At 44.0% G+C, this 20,400-nt stretch overlaps 1 protein-coding gene across 1 annotated transcript in view; it reads right to left on the minus strand.

The window, feature by feature from the left end:
• The window catches only part of SETD5 (SET domain containing 5), a 61,929-nt gene that overhangs the window by 14,224 nt on the left and 27,305 nt on the right, over window positions 1-20,400 (minus strand). The window contains exons 3-16 of the mRNA XM_034066536.1: window positions 18,614-18,719; window positions 17,530-17,741; window positions 17,151-17,209; window positions 16,560-16,747; window positions 15,477-15,515; window positions 13,708-13,950; window positions 8,823-8,971; window positions 8,377-8,494; window positions 7,842-7,951; window positions 7,310-7,556; window positions 7,028-7,108; window positions 4,455-4,745; window positions 3,290-3,610; window positions 2,401-2,643 (exon numbers count right to left, since the gene is read on the minus strand). Of these exons, the coding sequence (XP_033922427.1) occupies window positions 2,401-2,643; window positions 3,290-3,610; window positions 4,455-4,745; window positions 7,028-7,108; window positions 7,310-7,556; window positions 7,842-7,951; window positions 8,377-8,494; window positions 8,823-8,971; window positions 13,708-13,950; window positions 15,477-15,515; window positions 16,560-16,747; window positions 17,151-17,209; window positions 17,530-17,741; window positions 18,614-18,719 (2,407 nt within the window). The remainder of the gene's footprint in view (window positions 1-2,400; window positions 2,644-3,289; window positions 3,611-4,454; window positions 4,746-7,027; window positions 7,109-7,309; window positions 7,557-7,841; window positions 7,952-8,376; window positions 8,495-8,822; window positions 8,972-13,707; window positions 13,951-15,476; window positions 15,516-16,559; window positions 16,748-17,150; window positions 17,210-17,529; window positions 17,742-18,613; window positions 18,720-20,400) is intronic.

The raw sequence follows: 20,400 nt of genomic DNA on the forward strand, positions 1-20,400 counted from the left end.
TTGGACTCACTTTACCAGCCTCTTCTCCCAGATAGGTTTATAATCCTAAGTCACCTTTCAGATGCCCACAGGTCATTTGCACATCAGCAATATGCACCCCAATTCTGATACACGTACATGACTTATTCCTCAAAGCTATCATGGAAGTGCATCAGAAACTCTGTGGCCACAATCCTCCAAATGAAAAACTTGAAGGTGTGCATGAAGAGCAGGTGACAGGACCTATTTTGATGGTTTCCACTACTGTACAGCACATGCTTCTTCTCTGATCAAATATAACTCAGTGGGTTCCACTGTGGCCACCAGGGAAAGCGAGAAGTGCCAGCCAGTCTGGAGCACTGCTACCTCAGATGGGGATCTGATCTGACAGCCAAGTCACTGTACACTGTGTGATTAATGTGAGCAGGTTATACAGTTCAGTTTCCTTGTGAGGTTCAGACATTGGCAGGCTCTGGATGCAAACTGAGATCATCAGCTGAGGGGTTTTGGCACAGTCCTCAATAGTTTAAGGCAGAGGCCTGCTGACAATCCAAGAAAATATGTGATCTATTCAACAGCCTTTATAAATCAACCTTCTTGACCAAGCAGACAAGACAAAATCAGGTCTTGAGAGAGCAAAGTCATTGAGTTCTGCACCATTTCTAGACCTCAGCTGGCTGAAAGGGGGGTCTTCCCTGTGAGAGCTTTCTAAGCATTCCTGAATGTGAACAGAGATTTTTTCTACATTTCCAGACTGTCAGAGATGAAACCACTGAATGCTACCAAGTATCCTCCATGAAAAAACCTCAGGAACTCCTACAAAAGTGGGTGAAACCACTCCAACAGTTATGGATCATTTCCCTTCAAAAGGTAGAAACCTAACACATTACTTTCTGCAACGTCTGTTCTGGAAAAAAATCAGGGCTAGAAAACTAATGGGTTGTTCTAACAAATGCAGTAAATCATAAACTGAACAAGAATCTACATCACCCTGTCAAAGAAAACTTGGTCATCATCCTGGGATGGACAAAATGGGTGTAGGCTACAAGATGCAGAGAAGCTCTCTGCTCTGAAAACCTCCCAGCTGCAACACAACATCCTGTTTTGGACATTTGGCTTCAGGAAAGATGCAGATTAAATGGAAGTCATCCAGAGTGAGATTAGGCCATTCCCTCTCCAGCAGTGAGAATTACTGTATGACTAGAAAATAGCCAACTGAAGCAACAGACTGGAAGACTTGTTCTGCAACAGCAGTTTCCACTGGCTTGTGAGCTTGCTGCTGGCTGGTTGTACAGCACAGCAGACAGGCAACTCAGAATAGCTCTGACAGGTTCACTCTCAATGCTTCTCTCTGCTCTGGGGCTCAAAGACACTGTTTGGTTCAAAAAAGCAGCTCAAACCTTGAAGTTCTCAGCTTAAAGATGCTGAGATTGTGCAGACACATAGAAACAACCATGGCTTTGTTCATATGAGTATATATGAATGATCAAGAGCTTGACCTGTGAAGAAAATATCCAAAAGAGACCTTGGCTTCTTTTTGTAGGTGCCTGTTAGGGCATAACAACAAATTGGCTGAAGGTGGAAGTAATAAAGTCCAAAGCTTCTCCCTGGAAAAACTCCCTCAAAGGCAGACAAAGAAACCAGGCCATGGTACCTGGCTGTGAAAGCTACCAAGAGTGGAAGATCAGAAAGGATTTCCATAACATTGTTCTCAAGCAATCACACAGGAACTGGAAGAGCCAGGGAGCAAAGCTGACAGGCAATAGGCCTGGATTCTGATAGAAACTTGACTGGGCAAACTAACAGGGACTACTGTTTCCCTGTGATGGGTAACTCCTAGCATGGCCACATACCATCTCTGGAGGAATAAAGTCCTCAGCTGGGCTTGGTTCAGGCTTCCTGAACCAAGTATTTGTTGTAGATAGTCTATGATCCCAAATAAAAAGCTGTGGGCTTGGTCTTGCAAACAGGCAAGCCCAAAGCTTTACTGAACAACAAAGGCTCTCCAAAGACAATGGAACTTGAATGAGGCAATGTATTCCTGAGCTCTTTTGCAACCCTGTCTTATCCCCACAATGCCAACCATGCTCTGACTGTGAAAGTGGTTAACATAAAACATTCTAAAGGCAATGACTAAAACTCCTTGAATCACATATGCTGGATAATAAACAGCCACTGCAGATTTGAAAGTACATGTTTCTAAGAGGAGAGTCACGGATGAAGATGTACAGCTGAAGAGTGAGCCCTGGCTAGGAGGGTGTAAGCAGCCACAGCCTGGAGACTGCATCGACACATCAGGTAGGGCCAGCTCAGCAGGAATACATGGAAATAGGCTCAAAGAAGACACAATGATTTTACAGGAATGGCAATAAGAGCTTGCTGACTACAGAGCTCCTGAAGGGGAGACCTGAGCAAACATACCTTTTTACAGGAGCTGTAAATTCCATCCAACAGAAAGGGCCTTCGCCGTCTCTCGGGGTTGAAAGGTGAACCAAAACGAATGTAGTGTTTAGGTGTGGTACAAATCAGCGGGGAGTGGACGAGACCTGGCAACATATTCAGGGTAGTTGCCAAAACTGTTGGGTCTGTCGTAATGCGCAGAGGACATTCGATAGGGCACTCCTGCTTCTCTGCCTTGTCATTCAGCCATTCTGTAACAAGATACTGAAGGAGAAAACACACATGTCAATGCAACTAGAACAGGTGAAGAAAGGCAATATGGCACAAAGGCATATAGGGAAGCAGTGCTCTGGTCAGCCTGTGTGCTAAAACCTCCCTCCCTCCTCAACAGGAAGGAACACAGCCAGGACGTCCTGAGTCAAACCCAATTCTCATCTACTGCAGGCACAACAGGCAATGCAATTTCACTCAAGTAACTTCTTGATTTTACACTCTATTCATCAGGTTCTCCCAAAACTTTATCACCTTGTTCAAAACTAGTATCCAACTGCAAGCCTAAATGCATTACTGGCTAATGGCCACTAATGGCCAGTATGTGGCAGCTGGCACAAGCTTCTTTGTTGTACCCAGAAGTGACCTCTTCGATTGCACCTGCTGGTGTCTAAGGTCTGTGCAGATTTGCCATAAAGATCAGCTAATTTATTTCTCTGACCTTTGTGTGTACAGGGATGAGCAGAGACTCTGAATCATGATGAGGGCTATTATCCACTATAGAACAAATATCACTGTAAAAAATAAAGTCACATAATTTCAACTACTCTGAAGAGCTGCTTCCCTTGAGCCAACTTTTCCCCAAAGGACATACAAAACCTTTTTTTCCCCTCCAGTTTCAGCACTCAATAATATTTACCTTTTTAGTTTTGGGGTACTTTACTGCAGCTCGATTAGACTGAGATCCTGCAGCCAGGGTAGCAGCTGGGTCAGATCCTGTTAACTGTCTGCCTTCTCCTGGACCTTCTACATTGCTGACATCTGCTGTGGTTACCAAGCTGGCAGTGCTTCCTTCCTCTGGAGCAGCCTGTGCGAGTTCAGCTTGCTGGGAACTGGCTTGTTTCTGCCTTCTCAGTCTTTGTGCTGAACTGGTCCGGTATCGAGAGAAGCGGCTTTTTGGTCGAGGCCTGGAGGGTTTTGGTGGAGCTGGCTTAGCAGCTGCTTTTTCAGGGACAGCATCCTACAATATAAAGTGTCATTAGTCCAGGCACCTCTGTGAGTGTTCTTTTTCTCTGCATACAGCATCAAGGATTGAGATCTATTGAATGACACTATCTGACTCTCAAGATCTGGTTAGACTGTACTGGCTCCTAAGATGGCTTTGAGGACCCTTCTAAAACACTGGCACACTATCATTGTCTGCTGTGTTTTTAAAGGGTGTCAACAAGGACATTGGTCTTAAGGAAGAAAGCAGCAGTATGAAACTTGCCACTTGTCTCAAGGCAACTGGTCTTATTCCTGATCTGAGCTGCCATGAATCATTCCAGGTAAGTATCTGGGCCCTGCCATATAATGAGAACACACACATCCAAGTAGACCAGGCTGAAAAATCAAATAAAAGACAAACTCCTCAATCCCTGCAGTTACTCATCCAACTTAAGCTCACACCAGCACAGAAGAGGCCCACTTGGTAAAGGAGCTGGGCTTATTCAGCCCTGAGAAAATTCAGGGGAACCTAAGAGCAGTCTTCCTACATCCAGACTGAAGCCATCAAGAACACGCAGTGGTGCATTAATGTACATACACTGAACTGAGAGGTTCAGACTGGATACAAGGCAAAATTGTTTTGCCATGAGAACAGTCGTGAATTGGAAGAGGTTTCCCAAAGGGACTGTGAGGTCCCTCCTTAGAGGTATTCAAGGCAAGGCTGGTTAAACCCTGGCCAACCTGAGATGACCTCAGAGCTGATCCTGCCTGATGCAGAATGGATTAGAGACCCCACGAAGCTCCTCCCATCCTGAATGATCTTATGATCAGACCTGCTGCATCTGAGCTTCCTAGAAGATATCCTATCTTCATCTTACCATTACTTGTGAAGACCGCCGTGTGTTCACCCCGGTACTGCTGTTACTGTTAGAAACAGCTGGAGGAGCAGGAGCAGCAGGAGCAGCAGCAGCACTAGCACTCTGTGCTGAACTTCCATCCTCAGTTTCAGGAGTCTCTGTTTTTATTTCCTCCAGCTCAGGAGCTTCAGAACTGACGGTGACTTCAGCATCAGTGCTGTTACGGTCTGAGGGTTGCTCTCGTCTCCTCTTTCTCTTTTCCAAGTTTTCAAACATGTGCATGATGGCTTCTACCTTCCTGTCTTCCCGGGACTAGAACACAAGAGTAAATTTATGTCAGCACTGCAAATCGTGCACATAAAGAGGAGGAGGCAAGAACAGATATGGGATGCAGCACAGGAAGGAGAACAACTGCCAAACAGCAGTGACAAGAGCCAGAAAGGGGACAGAAAGAAGCAGTTCTTTCCAGATATTTGCATTTTCCAATGTGGCAGATTTCCCAGAACAACAACAAAATAATCATGTGTTCATAGAGTAACTAGAAGAACTAGACCTTGTTCTTCAATAAGACCACTTAGATACTACTGAGTTACGTTTATAAAACAGCTGCAAGGAAATTCATGATTTTGAAGAACTAAAAACCATAAGAAAGAATAAACAGAATGAAGAGACAACTTGGAAACAAACAGAGCTACTCGCTAATGACTAAACATTAGAAGCAAACAGAAGCCAGAGGCAATAGAAGTGAAGCAGTAATTTGCAGTAAGTATAACACCATACAAACAGACTAAAATGATCCAGATTCATTCATTCCCTGATGTCAGGAGATCACCCAGCTCGCAAATAAAAGCTCTTGTCTAAGCAGCTTATACAGTAGGTAAGAAAAAGAGAACATGAGAGAATAGAGGCAAAACCAAAGGTGTTTGCTAGGTAAACAGAAACAACAGGAAATCCTATCACCAAGCTGTGTCAGAAGTAATTGGAATTATGTATGCAAAAGGCCCAGTACAATAAAGACTAGCAAAAAACCCAGGCTAAATCAAGTGAATAGATGTGGGTCAAGTGCCTTCTGACACTTGTCATGGAGGAGAAAGTACTATGAAGGAGTATCAAATCACAGCAGCCTGGCCTTTACAGTTTTCTGGTCAAATATATTCCATACACACCAAGAAAACCCCACATCAGACACTGGGAAAACTACAGATACATGTATTTACCTGGTGCTAAGTATAGAAAACTGAATCTTATTAAAGGAGATTAACTGGTGCCACGCACAGGAACAGGGCTTACAGGCTCACGGGAAACAAACACTTCCTGAACTATACTATCCCAGGAAGAGATCAGCTTCTCTGCTGAATGAAATCTTCCCCCCAAGCTAAAGGGCAGCTTGATGGATGGCTACTGCTATTCAGATTTCAGTAGGAACTGACTGCTTTATCTCCCCACGAGATAAGCCAAGGATCTCTCACTGGGATGGCCCTGAGCTCTGCACTTTGCTGCACTACCTCCACATTTAAAGCATTCTCAGGAAATTTACACATGGAAGATCCCTATCTCCCATTAGAGAAAGACAGGAGATTATGGGATTTGGTGAACAAATGAAAAACAGGGAACTCCTTGTTGCCAATACATTTGCTGGTTGGTAGAAGGATGGGAGCACTTTTTGCTTCTTTCTTGGTTTGTTTGGGATTTTTGTGGTTTTGGAGGGGGGTGTAATTCTTTTCTAATGGATAGAGCCAGAACAGCTCCATTCACAGGCATGAAGCATTCTACTTCAGGGAGCAAACTCAGGTGCCATAAGAAGCCCAAGAGAAAACAAGCAGCTTTAGTCAGAATAGAAGAAGGCTGAGAAGGGACTGTGTTATCAAAGATCCAAGAGCACTAGGGAATATCTTGACTAAAACAATAATGATTTGGAAGCACAAAGGAATTTCCCAATAAAGAACACAGCAAATGTTGTTGACTTGTGCCAACAAAGCTGTTTGTGGTCTATCCTTCTGCCACTTGATCTTACCCTTTTCCCACTTGGCAACACATTTATGAAGCCATACAGGGAACAGATACACATTAACAAACCTAACCCTCTAAAACAGGTCCTGGTTCATCATACCATCTAGTGGAAGGTGCCCTGCCCATGCCAGAGGGATGGACTAGATGACCTTTAGAAGTCCCTTCTGACCCATACTATTCTATGATTCTATTTGGCTCCATAAACTCCTGTAATAGTAATAAGGAAGGTCAGCAGGAATGTAAAAAAGGGGCATTTATCTTTTTGGAATCTAGTGCTGATTGTCTTGTTAATTGCATGTTTTAGAGCATAGAATAGCTCTGAAAGTAACAGGCCTTTCAATTAGGAAATAAATATACACACACACACCCCCCTTCTAATCTGCAGTGCTCTAACATAAATCCTATGTAATCCATCTGTGTGGTTGGTTTTTTTGGGTGGTTTTGTTTGTTTTTAATCAAATTACTGAAGACCACTGACAGTTGGAATTTGTGTTGAAACAAGTGAAATCACCACTTAGACCTGTTGGTCACTGCATGAAGGATGTCCTAAGGGGGATGATACCCAGACTAAGAAAGGTACTTGCCCGTCGGCTGTGGGCCAAAGCTCCCTGTTCATCTCCAGGCTCCTCTTTCTCCCCTTCTTGCTTCTCCTCCTTCTCTGCCACCTGAAAGAGAAGCCCAGATTTAGTATGTCAAAGAAGATCTGGTACTGTCATAGTTAATCAGGATTCCTATGGTAATCTAAGGTGCTAAAAGCTTAAAAAAGACCTCCTGCAACTGCCGTTCTGAAGATCCCAGTGCTTCAGCACATCAGATTCTACACCACTGAATGATAAAAACATATATAACAGTGTCAAGGGCTTTACCTCATTGTCACTGACTGCCGCAGGTCCCTCAGGAACTTCCTCTGTTTGCTGACTGCTGTTCTCATCCGAAGCCATGCCCTGCTGTTCCATTTCCAGCTCCTTTCGACGGGCTTTCCGCCGGCGTGTTTCTGCCCCAATCAGTGTGCCTAAAACAGGTGGAGGTAGGTGTTCTGCAGCATTTGGGCTACGTTTCTGCACAGGGCAATTCCGGTTCCCCTTGTGACACGCACAGTCCACTTTATAGTTGCTGCTCCAAAACACAAACATAATTTGTGTCACTCTTCATTTCTCAACCCTTCTACAGAGACATTCAATGCATCTCCTACTAAACATCTCACCACGTGCCAAAGCAAGGACAGCAGGCTACCTTATGGCCTCTATTGGAGAATATGCCAGCAGAACTGGACAGAATAGCCGGAAAATGCAATTCAGTAGAAAACGGAGCAAAATGTAGAATGCGAGGAAAGGGCTGGAGGAAGATGTCCAGTCCAGGAGGGCAGTGGAGAGCTCCTGGGCGAGGTGAAGGACTCACCAGATGTTGTACTCATAGTCAAAGGCGATGGTAACCTCTGTGTCCTTGGCAATGGTGGCAACAGCATAGATACACAGGTGGATCATCCCATCAGCAATCACATGACGAACCTTGTTAAACAAAGTAGAGAGAAACTAACATCTCCACAAGTTGCACTTCTTATTTCCAAGAGGGAAGGCTCCTCTGCAAGTAGCTCTTATTTATTCTATGAATAATTACCCCAAATTCTCTATAGGGAAAAGCCTGCTTCACTGCTCATCTCATCCTGTGCTTTTCCATTTACACTACTACCAATCTGCTTACCCTAACTCACTCTGCAGCCAAAAGAAAGCCATGAAAGAAACCTTTTCCTTTCAAGCAAAAAAGAAACCCCTTGTGTTCCCAAACTTTCTCATCTTCCAAGTGTAAACCATCAAACAAGCATGAGATGCAGAGAATTTACCCCATTTACTGCATTTTAAATTTGAATATTCATAAAAAGGGAATGCATTAAACACGGACTTGCCATTAGAGTGATGAAGAAGAGAGAATTTACCTCTGCATTTGGAGTGCAGGACCGCCTGATGAACCTGGCATCGTTACCAAAGGTGCGGGCATCAACGCACATTTCAACACCATTGAACTTGGAGTAGAACAGCACAAAGGGATATGGCCTGGAGAAGTAACAGAAGGTCTCAATCCCCAAATACCCAATTCCCATGGCATTTACAACAGGTATCCCCCTTATTTCGCTGGAAAAAGCACTTCTATCAGCACTATTGCTCTGGATGCTGAAGCACCTCCATCATCACAGTCTAACAGATCTACTTCAGAGGGGTTTGGGTCCATAAACAGAGCATCAAGCTGAGGTTGTACATTTGATTTTCCATTTCTACGGATGGCCCAGCTGACAAGGGCCCTGTCAGAGTGCATTATCCTACAGAGACATTAGCCTCTCCATGCCATGATGCTCTCATACTAATCACTTCATAGTACTCTTACTTTTTGAAGAAATGCCCATTGACCTCGAATTGCTGCCGTAACATAACCTTCCCTCGATACTCAATTATAAGGGTGTCTAGTGCCAAGTCTCTTGCTGCCCTCAGGATCTTCCGGTGCTTCTGAACCCGAGTCACCCTTCCCAGCTGCAGCTGTAACAAAAACCAGAGCAACACATGAGAATTTAAACCAAAGGCCTTTAACTCATGCAGTGTATTTTTACCTACTTGAGAAATGATTCTAGGGGCAACACACATAAGCTCTGCCAGGTGAATATATTGTTTATTCTGTAGCAGTTTAGTAAGGACCAATGATTTGGTAATATTTATCAAAGAGTATTTATTCCTTTCTTTCAACAATATGTCTCACAAATCTACCAGGATTTCAGTCTTGCAGCTAGGAGGCATAATCAGACCTGTCAGTTGCTGCTAACAGGGAATTGCAATTATGGCTACTTTCATAGCCAGAATAACTCAAATCTTCCCTAAATTGTGGGTTGTCAAACATTCAGAGGAAAAAAAACACAAGCTTTTCCTTCTGCAGAGGATGGTAAATTCCATCTAACAGGCCAAAGAGTTCAGCTGGCAATTTCTATCTCCATCCAGAAACTTCTCTTCATCTGTCTGCTCAGCTAGTGCCCTGGGTTTTTTACAGGAAGAAACAATTTTGTAAGTAAGCATTTTCCTGTATCTTCTTTACGTTAAAGTCTACAACTCTATTACAATGGATTTTCACAATGGCATCTTGGCAGTATGAAACTGCAACATTCTTTAAGCACAGACATCCAAATACGACGCAATTTATGGAATAATGGAGGGGATATTACAAGCACTGAAAGACTTCTTCCATAAAAACAATGTCCTTCTCTTGCTTAACAGATTGAACCTCTTTGCAAGTAAAGATTATGTGAAGATGGCTGGCTGCCTCACCACTAGAGCTGTGCCTGTTCTTTCCTAAGCATGTTATTCATTGCTCATAAGGACCCAGTTCTGATACTTTTCCGGAGTGAATTGAGGCATAAGTGTTCTTACTCCAGCAATAATAACAGTCATCTATCTAAATTAGATATAAATCACAACATTTTATTAAAAGCAAGCTCCCAACTTTTGCTGATAGATTTCTTGTTAGAAACAGCTACTGAGCACACTGCTCAAATAGGTAAAAATCACATTAACTTCACAAAGGGCTCAGTCTGGAAAATGACATTCTAACCTTGTGAAAATGAACTTAATGCCTTAAGGCAGCACTCAGAACCAAATGAAACTCTCCATACTGAGTGCATGAGAGTACAGAACCACAGATAGGTTGGGTTTTTTTAGAAGCAATCTTGTATGTGCTCTGAATTAAACCTCTTTGGGAAGAAGATGGCTTTCATTGTTTTAATGTGACATTATGCTGCAGGTCTTGGACCAGCCACTGAAGTAAGATGTCTGTTGACTTCTCTCAGGTCCAGGATAAAGACAGCTTCACGAAACTCTTATCTGAAACCTATGCAGATGGAAGTAATGGTCTTGCTATTCCAGATCTCCTCGTTTATCTCTTTCATACCACAGTATCTGCTGGCAATGGGAAAAACCTGCATGTACCTATCTGAGCCTCTGAAAAGCCTTGCTGGGTGTCATTTGTCTATCACAGGTCCTGACAGTAGCTTACAGAAGATTCCTCAAGTCCACTGAACTAGTGTAGAAGAAACGTGTTACTTCCAGACTAAGAAGCCAAACTGGCCCTGATTTCTGATCAACAAACCCATGACATGAGTGAACTGTAAGATAAGACTGTTTGCATTGCCAAGAGTAGTGTTGAAGTTGTTTCAAAAACATCGGATGTGGTTTGTACTGTGCTAAGACAGAGTAAATAAATAGGAATAGTTTTGTTAGTGTGTGACAGAAGGAGATAAGGAGCAAGTCCCTGAAGTTAGTAGGTAAATTAGGACTGAGACACAAGCATGTCTCCAGTTGAATAATTCTGTTTCTATACTACCATCTGGTTTGCTGTCATACCCAGTTTCCCATCTAAGCTGGCCCTACGCAGACAGGTTGGACCAGACAACCTTCAGCAGTCCCTCCTAACCTAAATTACCCTACTAGTCTACCAAATTCTCTTAGTATCTCTCAGAGATGTGAGTTAATGGCTGGCAGCCTTCACTATGGCCCATGACTGACCTGTATTAAGTGTTCACCTGGTGCTGGAACAGAGCTGGAATAAGGTGCGGTGGTGGGAGGTAAAGAGCCCATGAAGGAAAGAGAAGCTTTACAACTGTAAAACTTAGTTATCCGAGTTTGGTAAAACAGGAATGAATGATCTCCCAGCTTTTTCTGCTAAGGCCCTGGCTCAGCTTGTTTTGGTTCCCTGAATTCAGAAATAAGAAGGATTAAATGCCATGCTTTCATGTGTGAAAAGAACAAATGATTTTGTTCATGTCACTCCCTGGGGACTGCTGACTGCTAATCAAACAAAACTGCTCCGATATGTTTCCAGAGCAACATCTGCATAATACTCAGTGGCTTTATTTTATAAAGGCCCTTTCGCTCTTCACTTCAGAATGTGAAATCATTCAGGAGTTTGAGCTCAAGTCAGCAATTATCAGAGGCAACAAAGGGCAGATACTGACCCTGGGTTTGGTTTGGCAGCAGCAGGCAGAAAAGTGATTCACAGCTTTCAGTTTGTTGAGCATCTGGCAGCAGCCAACACTGAGATGATTTTATTCTTGACACTGAACAGCTTCATATTTTCACAAGTTTCCCTTTGCATCATGAGGGCAGTTGAGAATTGGTTTATTCAAAGCATTCCAATGATCAAAATCCCATATCCATGTGTAACTCTTAGGCCATCCCTCCCTACTCCTTTTGGCATAGGGAAGCTTTTACATCACACTCACTTCTCTTTCTTCTTTCTTTAAGTACGGACTTGCATCATTATTTACCCAAGCCAAAACCCACTCTCAACTGTGAGAGTATGCAGGGTGTATAAAGCATTTCATTTTTATTCCTTCCACTTCTCTCCAGAGCCCTCAGAGCCAAACAGAGCAGTTACAATACTCATCTTCTACATGCTGCTGCTATCTGCGTATTGACACAACCTCCCTGATTTTTTTCCTAGCTCCAAGTACCTATTTCCTTATCCCCCATAAAAGCTATTTTTCCATCCACTAACAATATGTAGTTAAAAGACAACTGATACAAACCAAGAAGCCTTCTCAGTTTGTCTAACAAAGATGAGATCGATGAGTGGAACAAAAACATAAAGCGCAGGACCAGAAACCATGCACTCCTCACATGTGCAGGCTGTCCTCCACACAACACTCCACAGCCATCTGCTGAGCAAAGAAAACAAGGACAGAAGGGGCTGACAAGCAGCAGCCAGGGACATCCACCATGTCTTCCCTCAGTATCCAAGAGGAACTACAAATCCTGCAAGTTCCTTTATACTATCCTGGCATACGTGATGTACAATAGGTACCTACTCAAAGCTTGTTTAAAGTAAGTGCAGCTCACTAGGATGTCTTATAACTTACTATCTTTTTGTTTCTTTGGGATATATTGCATTTGGAGTCTTCCAATTTGGGACTCTGGCCACTTTTCCCTGTGGGAAAACCTATATCTGTACAGGGGTGAAGGGAGAGGGCAAAAGAGCATGATGAAACCAAGTACACTGATGTATAGTCACCTGAACTGCTGTACTCTATGAAGGTGATAAAAAGAAACAACATATGTTTTCCTACTCATGTCATGACTTTTCCTAAAACTCATGTGAAGGAGATTAAAGAGCTTACATTTAGACTCGGAAAATACTAAGATTGCTAGAGAAGCAGAACATTTTCTTCCCTGTATTTCCTCAGTTGCTCTCTTTAGGAAGGCTACTCACACAGCAAAGTGTGTTTCTCCCCAGCCCCCACTCAAGTCTTGTTATTGCAGACCTAGAAGCAAGAGTGGAAGAAAGTTGGTCCAAAGTCCTGTTTCTGCACTCTCCCCCTTACTGGCAATATCTGTGCCCTGCCTGATCTGCTTCACCTACATAAAAGCAGAAGGAAAGGTGGGAGGGAGCACGTGAACTTCACAGAGCAGTGAGTCAGCTGATATAAACACGAATGATTCAAGCACAAACATATACCTGACATTCAGGTTTCTGACTCTTGCTCCCCATCTACAGAAAAGGTGCCCCACATCTGTTTTGGAGCCCATCCTTTTCCATTGCACCTATCTCCATTCCCCTGGCCAAAGAAGCCCCACAAAGCCTAAACTGAGTGGGAATGCTGCTCTCTGTCCAATAAAGCATGGACCAGATAAAACATCAGCTGAGAAGAGCAATGGGGACGACACACACCACATGAACACATCCTTTTCCTGTTTCTCCTTGTCTACATACACCACACAAACACATCCTTTTCCTGTTTCTCCTTGTCTACATGCACTCCATAAAGCTGGCAAGACACCAATCATTCACACCTTGGAAAACCTAGGGAGATAGTTCCCCCAAATCAGCTGTACTTGTGCACTATTTGTAAATCATCAGACTCCAAATAATCATCCAAAATATTCAAATCATTGAAAGACAAGAAAATTTAGCTGGAAAGTAGGAAATTTCCTATCTCCAGCAAGTGATAGGTCTAGTTCTGCCTCAAGCCATTCAGTCACCAAAAGTATTCATGACAAAATACCTGTGAACCATGTAACACCTGCACAAAATACTCCCAAATTAGCAACATTGATTTGGTTGAATGTGTTTCTGAATCTGTCTTGGTACTGACATCTCTTCTGTTCCGTTTTATATCAGATCTGTGTCTACTGGTCTGGAATTATATGACCAGCTATGATATTGGTCACCCATGCCTTATATCCTAGAGACCTGAGGACCTGACCTACCCCACTTCAGCCACAAAGGTTCTTACCTGCATCTGGGACCCAATAACAGTATTATTGCAGGCCAACTCTGTTTTGTTGATTGTGTCTAGCAGAGCAGTTTTGCCCACATAGTCTTTATTAGAGTTTAGATGCCGCTCCAGCAGGTTCTGCACATCAGCACTGTACTGGTTAGTGAAGGCTTCCTCGTACTGATCTGTCCACAGGCGTATTCGGTTCTCCCACCCTTCAGCTGTGTTTTCATCCAAGGCATGTGCTTCAGAAGGGGAATTCTGCACCAAAGAGCAAAGAGTGAATGGCTAGCACACAATGGGGAAAACCTATCCACAGTGCTGAGTGTGTGAATACGCTACATAAAAAGGCAGATCTATTCCAAGCTAAGAATGTGTTGGTTATGAGGATATCTTTTTCAGAGACTGCATCCCCCAGAACACTGTACAACAGTGCACATAAGAATATACAGAGAACTCCATGCAGGACCAAGATCTCTTGACAGTTGGTACTTGGCACTGCTACATACAAGGAAATTAAGCTGGTCAATGGCCAGAAAAGGTTTCTAAGTCGCTTAGGAAAAATAATTAGGAAGATCTAAAAAAGCAAAGGAACAGAACACACAAAGGCAAATAAATGTCATGCAGGCTTGCCCTAGAGTCAACCCACTCATGCCCAGCCTAATACCAGGTGATGCCGACTGCATCTCAATCTTTGCAGTGACTGATCCAAAAATACTTCTGAACCTGCCAGCAAAACGGTCATAGGAGTTTCAAGGAACTGAATGTAGAGCATCAGCTAATACCCAGAGGGTTAAAACTGCAAGTCCTAAGCAGTGTGAAGAAGACAGGGCAGAATGAGGTAATCCACTTAGGCCATCTTGGAAGGAAGGGGAAAAAAGAAGCTGGTAGGGGAAAAATACCCCAAACAAACAAGCTTCATTCGTTACCTGATAGTAACAAATAATATCCCAGAGGTCAGTAACTCAACTGGCTTCATAAGGGATTGAGACATATGTGACACTGAGTTCATAGTGACAAGGACCACTGAAGAACAATCATTTTTATCGTATCTATTAACAGCATGAACACTTTTAATGCATTTTCACCCTCTCAAGGCACTTGTGTACTATGGAGACAGGAGCATACAGACAGACACACCACAAGACTGTCCTATTTCCTCTGAGTCACCTGCTAGATGCCACTGCTGGCTACAGACCTGGGGTCAGATGGAGCTGACTGAACTTTAAGGCACCTCTTGTGTTTCTAACAACACCTTTAGTTCAGTCTCCCTTTTTTTGTCAACTTTCTATCAGACAGACACACCTACCAAGATTGCAGAGAGTCAGAGATCAACACATCATCCCATCCCATTCCTCGTAAGAGGATGTGGAGAGAAATAAGGCCACATGGCAAGGGACTCCTAACATTAAACCTGTGTACTGCTTTGATGCTCAGGTTTAAAATAGCTTTGATGCAATTAAATGATAACTGACCTCACAGAAGAGTGGCTACAACCAGTTCTACATCCCTTACATCAAACACCCCGCTCCCAAGTGTCATCAATCAGTCATATCTCTTGGAATTGGATGATATTACCTTACAGAAAGCTATCTGAAGCAGAAGGAAGGTTCAAGGGGCAACTCCTGTGATGCCCTTTTGAATAGGCCTGTTTGTGGTGCATGGTAAGGCTTGAGATTATTCTGAGGCCAGTCCCACAGTCAAAATCTCCCCAAACAAACCAAGAGAGGCACAAAACACAGGGGAAAACCCCGGCACCAGCAGAGAGCGTTCTCAGTTCTACTCACCTTCATCCTCAGAGACTTTCGCGAGCCCTCTCGAAAGGCCTGGCACCAAACAAGGAGAAAGAGAGAGAAAAGACAAGGCATTATATATAGACTCAGAATTGGTGTCCTGGAACTACAACAGATCTCACTCCAACAGACCAACCCTTAACAAAAGATGACAAGAATTACAGGAAGACCTACGCAAGGAGTAATGGACTTGAACAAAAAGGCTCTGCAATGCAAATCCAGTGGAAACTGCTGAAAAGCTTGACAGCCAGGATTGCTGAACTAAAAAGGCTGCCTCATACTTAATAAAAACCTCGAGATTAAAACCAAAACTGTCCCAACTAACCCCACTTGCTTTGATAGAAGGAAGGGCCAGCAACAGATTCCAGCTGGTTCACACCAAGAAACCCTGAAGACCTCACATGATTCCTGCTCCCTGTCTTTTATTTAGTCAGTGCCTACCAGAAGAACTTCAAGGGAAACCTAAGCTAGGGAAAATGATGGTAAAGCTAAGCTGATGATGGGAACGAACCAGCTGCTCACACACTCGCATTCCAACATAAGCAATCCAAAATTATTTCAGTCCCCAAACCCTCACAAACAAGACTGTAAAGTCAGCCCTCATCAAATGTTCAGCACTACCTACGTAGTTTTCCACACAGGCACTATCTCTGTCCCTAAAGAACAGTGCCAAGAAGCTCTGTAGTCCGGATTCCTTAACATAGCTGGCTAAGAAATGCCACGTTCCCTTTGGTTTTTTATTCCATTCACAGACTGCCCCTTTGCCACAAACAGCCTCCAAAAGCTACTTCCCTAAATGCTAATAGACCAACAGGGAAAAGATGTAATCGAATCCAAGCTTTGAGCATGAATGGACAGCGTTGGGAAAGAAGGGTGGAGTTCCAGTAAGGTAATTTTTAAACCAACAGCCATGTACTTGAGCAGGTCACAAATACAAGGCGTCGCGTTATTACACCAGAGAGAGCAATTCCTGACAGGACAAAAGTTCCTTGTCTACTGCCAGCTTGTCAGCCTGCTGTCACCACTCCTGCAGAGCCTTCAGTAGGAACTGCAGCAACCTTGTCTCACTCCACATACCTTGATCTTTTTGGCCTTTGGAGCAGTGCGAGCTTTTTCTGTGCTCCTCTTCCTCTTCTTAGGTTTGCTTCTACGGACGCGGTTGACAGTCAGCGTGATGCTTGTCGGGGTGTGCTGTGTAGCTGTGTACAGCACCGTAGAGGGAGATAGTTCTTCATCCCAGCTCTCAGTTGCACTGCTGTCCCCGCCTAGAGAGAGAAGTGCTCTGTTAGCAACGTTTTTATTCATCCCAGAGGTAACACCTTACCCTCATGTCTGTTTTCACCAAGACAATTTCATGACCCTGCACAGCTCTTCCCTCAGAAAACCCACCACAGTTTTCCCAGCCAAACTGGGAACAGGTTTCCCAAACTTCTGATATCTCACAGAATGACACTGATGAACATTTCCCTCTTCTGTTCACAAGGTAATCTGATTTTCCTAAGAGCTGACTGAGGTGAGGGGGAAGGAGAGGAGAAAATCCCAATAGTTGGGAGGCAAAGAACATTAGCGGGCACTGATCACAGTTGGATGATTACAACAGTCAAAAGGCAAAGGTCTTGTAGAAAGAAAGCAGAAGTCACCATTATCAGAACTACAACCCAGGCTCACCTGACACGTTGTCCTGCTTCCGGCGGCGGAGTCTGATCACCTTCCCCCTGCTCATTCCTCTGCCAAAGGAGAATGCACAATTGAAGCTGGTTTGTAGGAGTAAAGTCACTTGAAATTCAACAGGATGTCACAAGATGCGTGCCCTCAGTGGGGCCCAGGATGATAAGAACATCGATTTAACATCCTCATCTCCACTCCTGGTGCCACCAACACTTGTCAGGCTGACAACGCAAAGGAGGAGGGTCAATACTGGGTAAAGCACTGGAAAGAACGCTCCAGTTAGCAAAAGGAAGTCCGTCCCACAGCCCAAACGTGACACGGATCGGTAGGAGAAGTCAACACAAGGAGCAGTCCACATCTGCACTGCACCAAAGCTTACCTGCACTTTTCACACTTGAGGAGGAAACCATCTTGAGAGACACTGCAGTGGCACCAAGTGGGAATTGATTCTCCTTCTGAGGAGCTTTCACTATCCCCGGAGTTCTCCTCATCAGGCAAGTGCAGGCCGTTCAGTTCTGCACGAGGTATAATGGTCTGGACAGGAGGAGAGGCTGGCGGCGTTGGAGGAGGAGGGGCTCCATAATTATGATCCTGAAAACGAGTATTTGCAGTACTACTTTTAACATGAAGATAGGCTGCCTAGAAACTGAAGCCCCACATCCACAGTTCCCCGGTTATTATTTAACAACCACTGTAAACCAGTAGCCTGAATTCCTCAATCTACCAAGAAGGTAAAGCAATAGCTCTGACAGATGCAAATGGTTTTCTTATGCACCAATACATTCAGTTTGAAACCTATGAAAACAAGGAGGCTATTTCAACATTAACTGTTGTGCTGCTACTAATCTGACATGACACCAATGGTCAAACACTGGAACCGGTTGCCCAGAGACATTGTGGAGTTTCCGTGTGTTGAGATATTCAAAACCCAACTGGACAGAGTCCTGGGCAACCTGCTCAAGCAGGGTCAGCCTGAGCAGGGGGGGTGGATTATGTGATCTCAAGAAGCCCCTTCCAACCTCAATGACTCTGTGATGTCCTGTTCAGCCCACAGTTTCAAGCCACGCTCCCACTCTTCCTGACTGTTCCTCGTTCCTCATAGTTATAAGTTAGCAACATGAAAATCTGCACAGTTGAAACAAGTATAAATAGTGCATAATAAAGCAAATGGGGCATAAAATTACCACCAGGAAAATATTACATGCTCAAATATAGTCACACTTCATTCATATACTTCATTCAGTTAAAAATCTATCACCTAGTACACTAATAAAGCTTGCTATGGAGTATGCAAGACTTCACAAACAATAAACACACAAATGCAAAATGTATGGCAGAACTCAACTGTAACTCAGTGCTCCCTAATGAATTTCCTACGGCTTAACAGGCAAAGAACTATGGAACAAGGAGAAATGAGTAAAGTAGACAGTAAAGAGCTGATTCACTGCAGAGAGAGTACTCACTGCGTAAGGCAGCCCGCGATAGCTGTGTTTCTGGGTGGCCCCATAGCCGTGGCTGGAGTACACATTCTTCTCACTGACAGCTGGACTAGCTTCCACAGACTCTGGGCTGCAGAGAGGGCCAGAAGTAAAACCCATCAATACAACATCATTGCTTTAGTGCTGGTATTTCACTGCTCTTTTCTATTCAACACATGAGCTCAAAATGAAGAAACTTCACGAAATCAAGGTGTGATTATGCGCTTCACCAAGCATCATGTGTGCAGAAGTTGTACAGGATGAACCTGCTTTCACAGGGAAGGAACTGAGTAAGGGCCACCCTGGATAACTCATTAAACTGGGTCTCAATCTGGGAAGTTCAAAAGATAATTAGCATGTAAGAAGCTCAGTTTCCTTATTGTCGAGGAAGTTGGGTCAAGTTCAGCGCTCATGTCTGAACTCAGGCAGCCTAATCTCAAAGCCACTGAACAGTGCTGCCATTTTATCTCTGCAACAGCTTATTTCAAATAGCAGCTAAGCAGCTTTGCTGCATCTGTGCTTGTTTCTCTCTCCCTCAGATACTCATTGTTAGCCAAGTCCAATGTCCTGTGATAAAAGTCTGCATGAAACCTGCAGCTGTCCTGACAGCAACTACCAGGAGCTGAAGATTCCTGCTACAAACAGGCAAGAAAATCCATGACCTGGACAGACAGTGGCCACAGACAAATCAGTTTTGCCCTGTGCTTCCTACACAGCAACATGGTGTGCAATGTGCTCACTAAGATTTGCTGCTGAGGTACAATGCACTCTTCCACCACACGGTGGTGAAGAAAAACAGCTAAAAATGAAAGGTATATCCTTAGCAAAGCTGCAGAAACCCTGCTCAGAGAAGGGACAGCTGCAATTCAATGCAGGGAGTATTAGGTAATGAGGCTACAGACAGAACACCAGCAAGGAAACACACTGTCTGGCACAAGCAGAAGATACGAGTCAGCTAAACCTCTGCACAGATCACAAGGCAGGCCCATATCAAAACACAGCAGAATGTTATGAATCATGTCTGCAGGTGAAATCTTCTCCCAAATTACAGCATGGAGCTGAGCGAGCAGGAAAGAAGAACACAGGAAAGGAAAACTTTACCTTGGACCTGTGAGACCTTGCAGGATTCTCAGTGGGTCCTACATTGCCAGTGTTCATCAGGCAGCACTCACACAGCAATGACCAGTGGCCACGCGTGGGGCAGTGTTTAGGCACCACCCAAGAACACCAACCCCTGTGTCCTTTGGACTTCCTATTAGCTCTTGAAATCTCTGCTGTGCTGAAGTTTGCCCCACCCTGCCACCAAACCCCATATAGTCTCCAACACACCAAGCTTCTGCCTTATGCTGCAGTGAGTTTGTCTTTGCAACATAAAGAAGCAGTAACTGACTGTACAAAGAGCTGCATGAAATAGAAGACCTTAAGCCTAAGCAAACCACTCAGGATTTAGGAGCATGTCAAGATAAATTAAGTTGGTTTTCAATGTAACTACAGCCAGCTACATTGTCAAAAGCAGGAGATGTAGGTAGCAATATCTCTCAGAGGATATACTTCTTAATAAAAGACACCCTGCAGAGCTTGTCACATAATCCAGCCTTGCTGGATCTTTGCGACCGTCCTTTAGGGCTTCCAGATTGGTACAGAGTTAAATCCCTTCAGGTTTAATCGTATTTCCAGAAACAACATTAGAAGGGAAAGAGCCTAAGCAGCCTAAGCAGCAGAACCGTCCTCTGTCCAAGTCACCCACATTCCTAACTCCAGTCAGCCTGGAA

The sequence above is a fragment of the Melopsittacus undulatus genome, chromosome 9 (genome assembly GCF_012275295.1).
Source record: "Melopsittacus undulatus isolate bMelUnd1 chromosome 9, bMelUnd1.mat.Z, whole genome shotgun sequence".
NCBI classification, from domain to species: domain Eukaryota; kingdom Metazoa; phylum Chordata; class Aves; order Psittaciformes; family Psittaculidae; genus Melopsittacus; species Melopsittacus undulatus.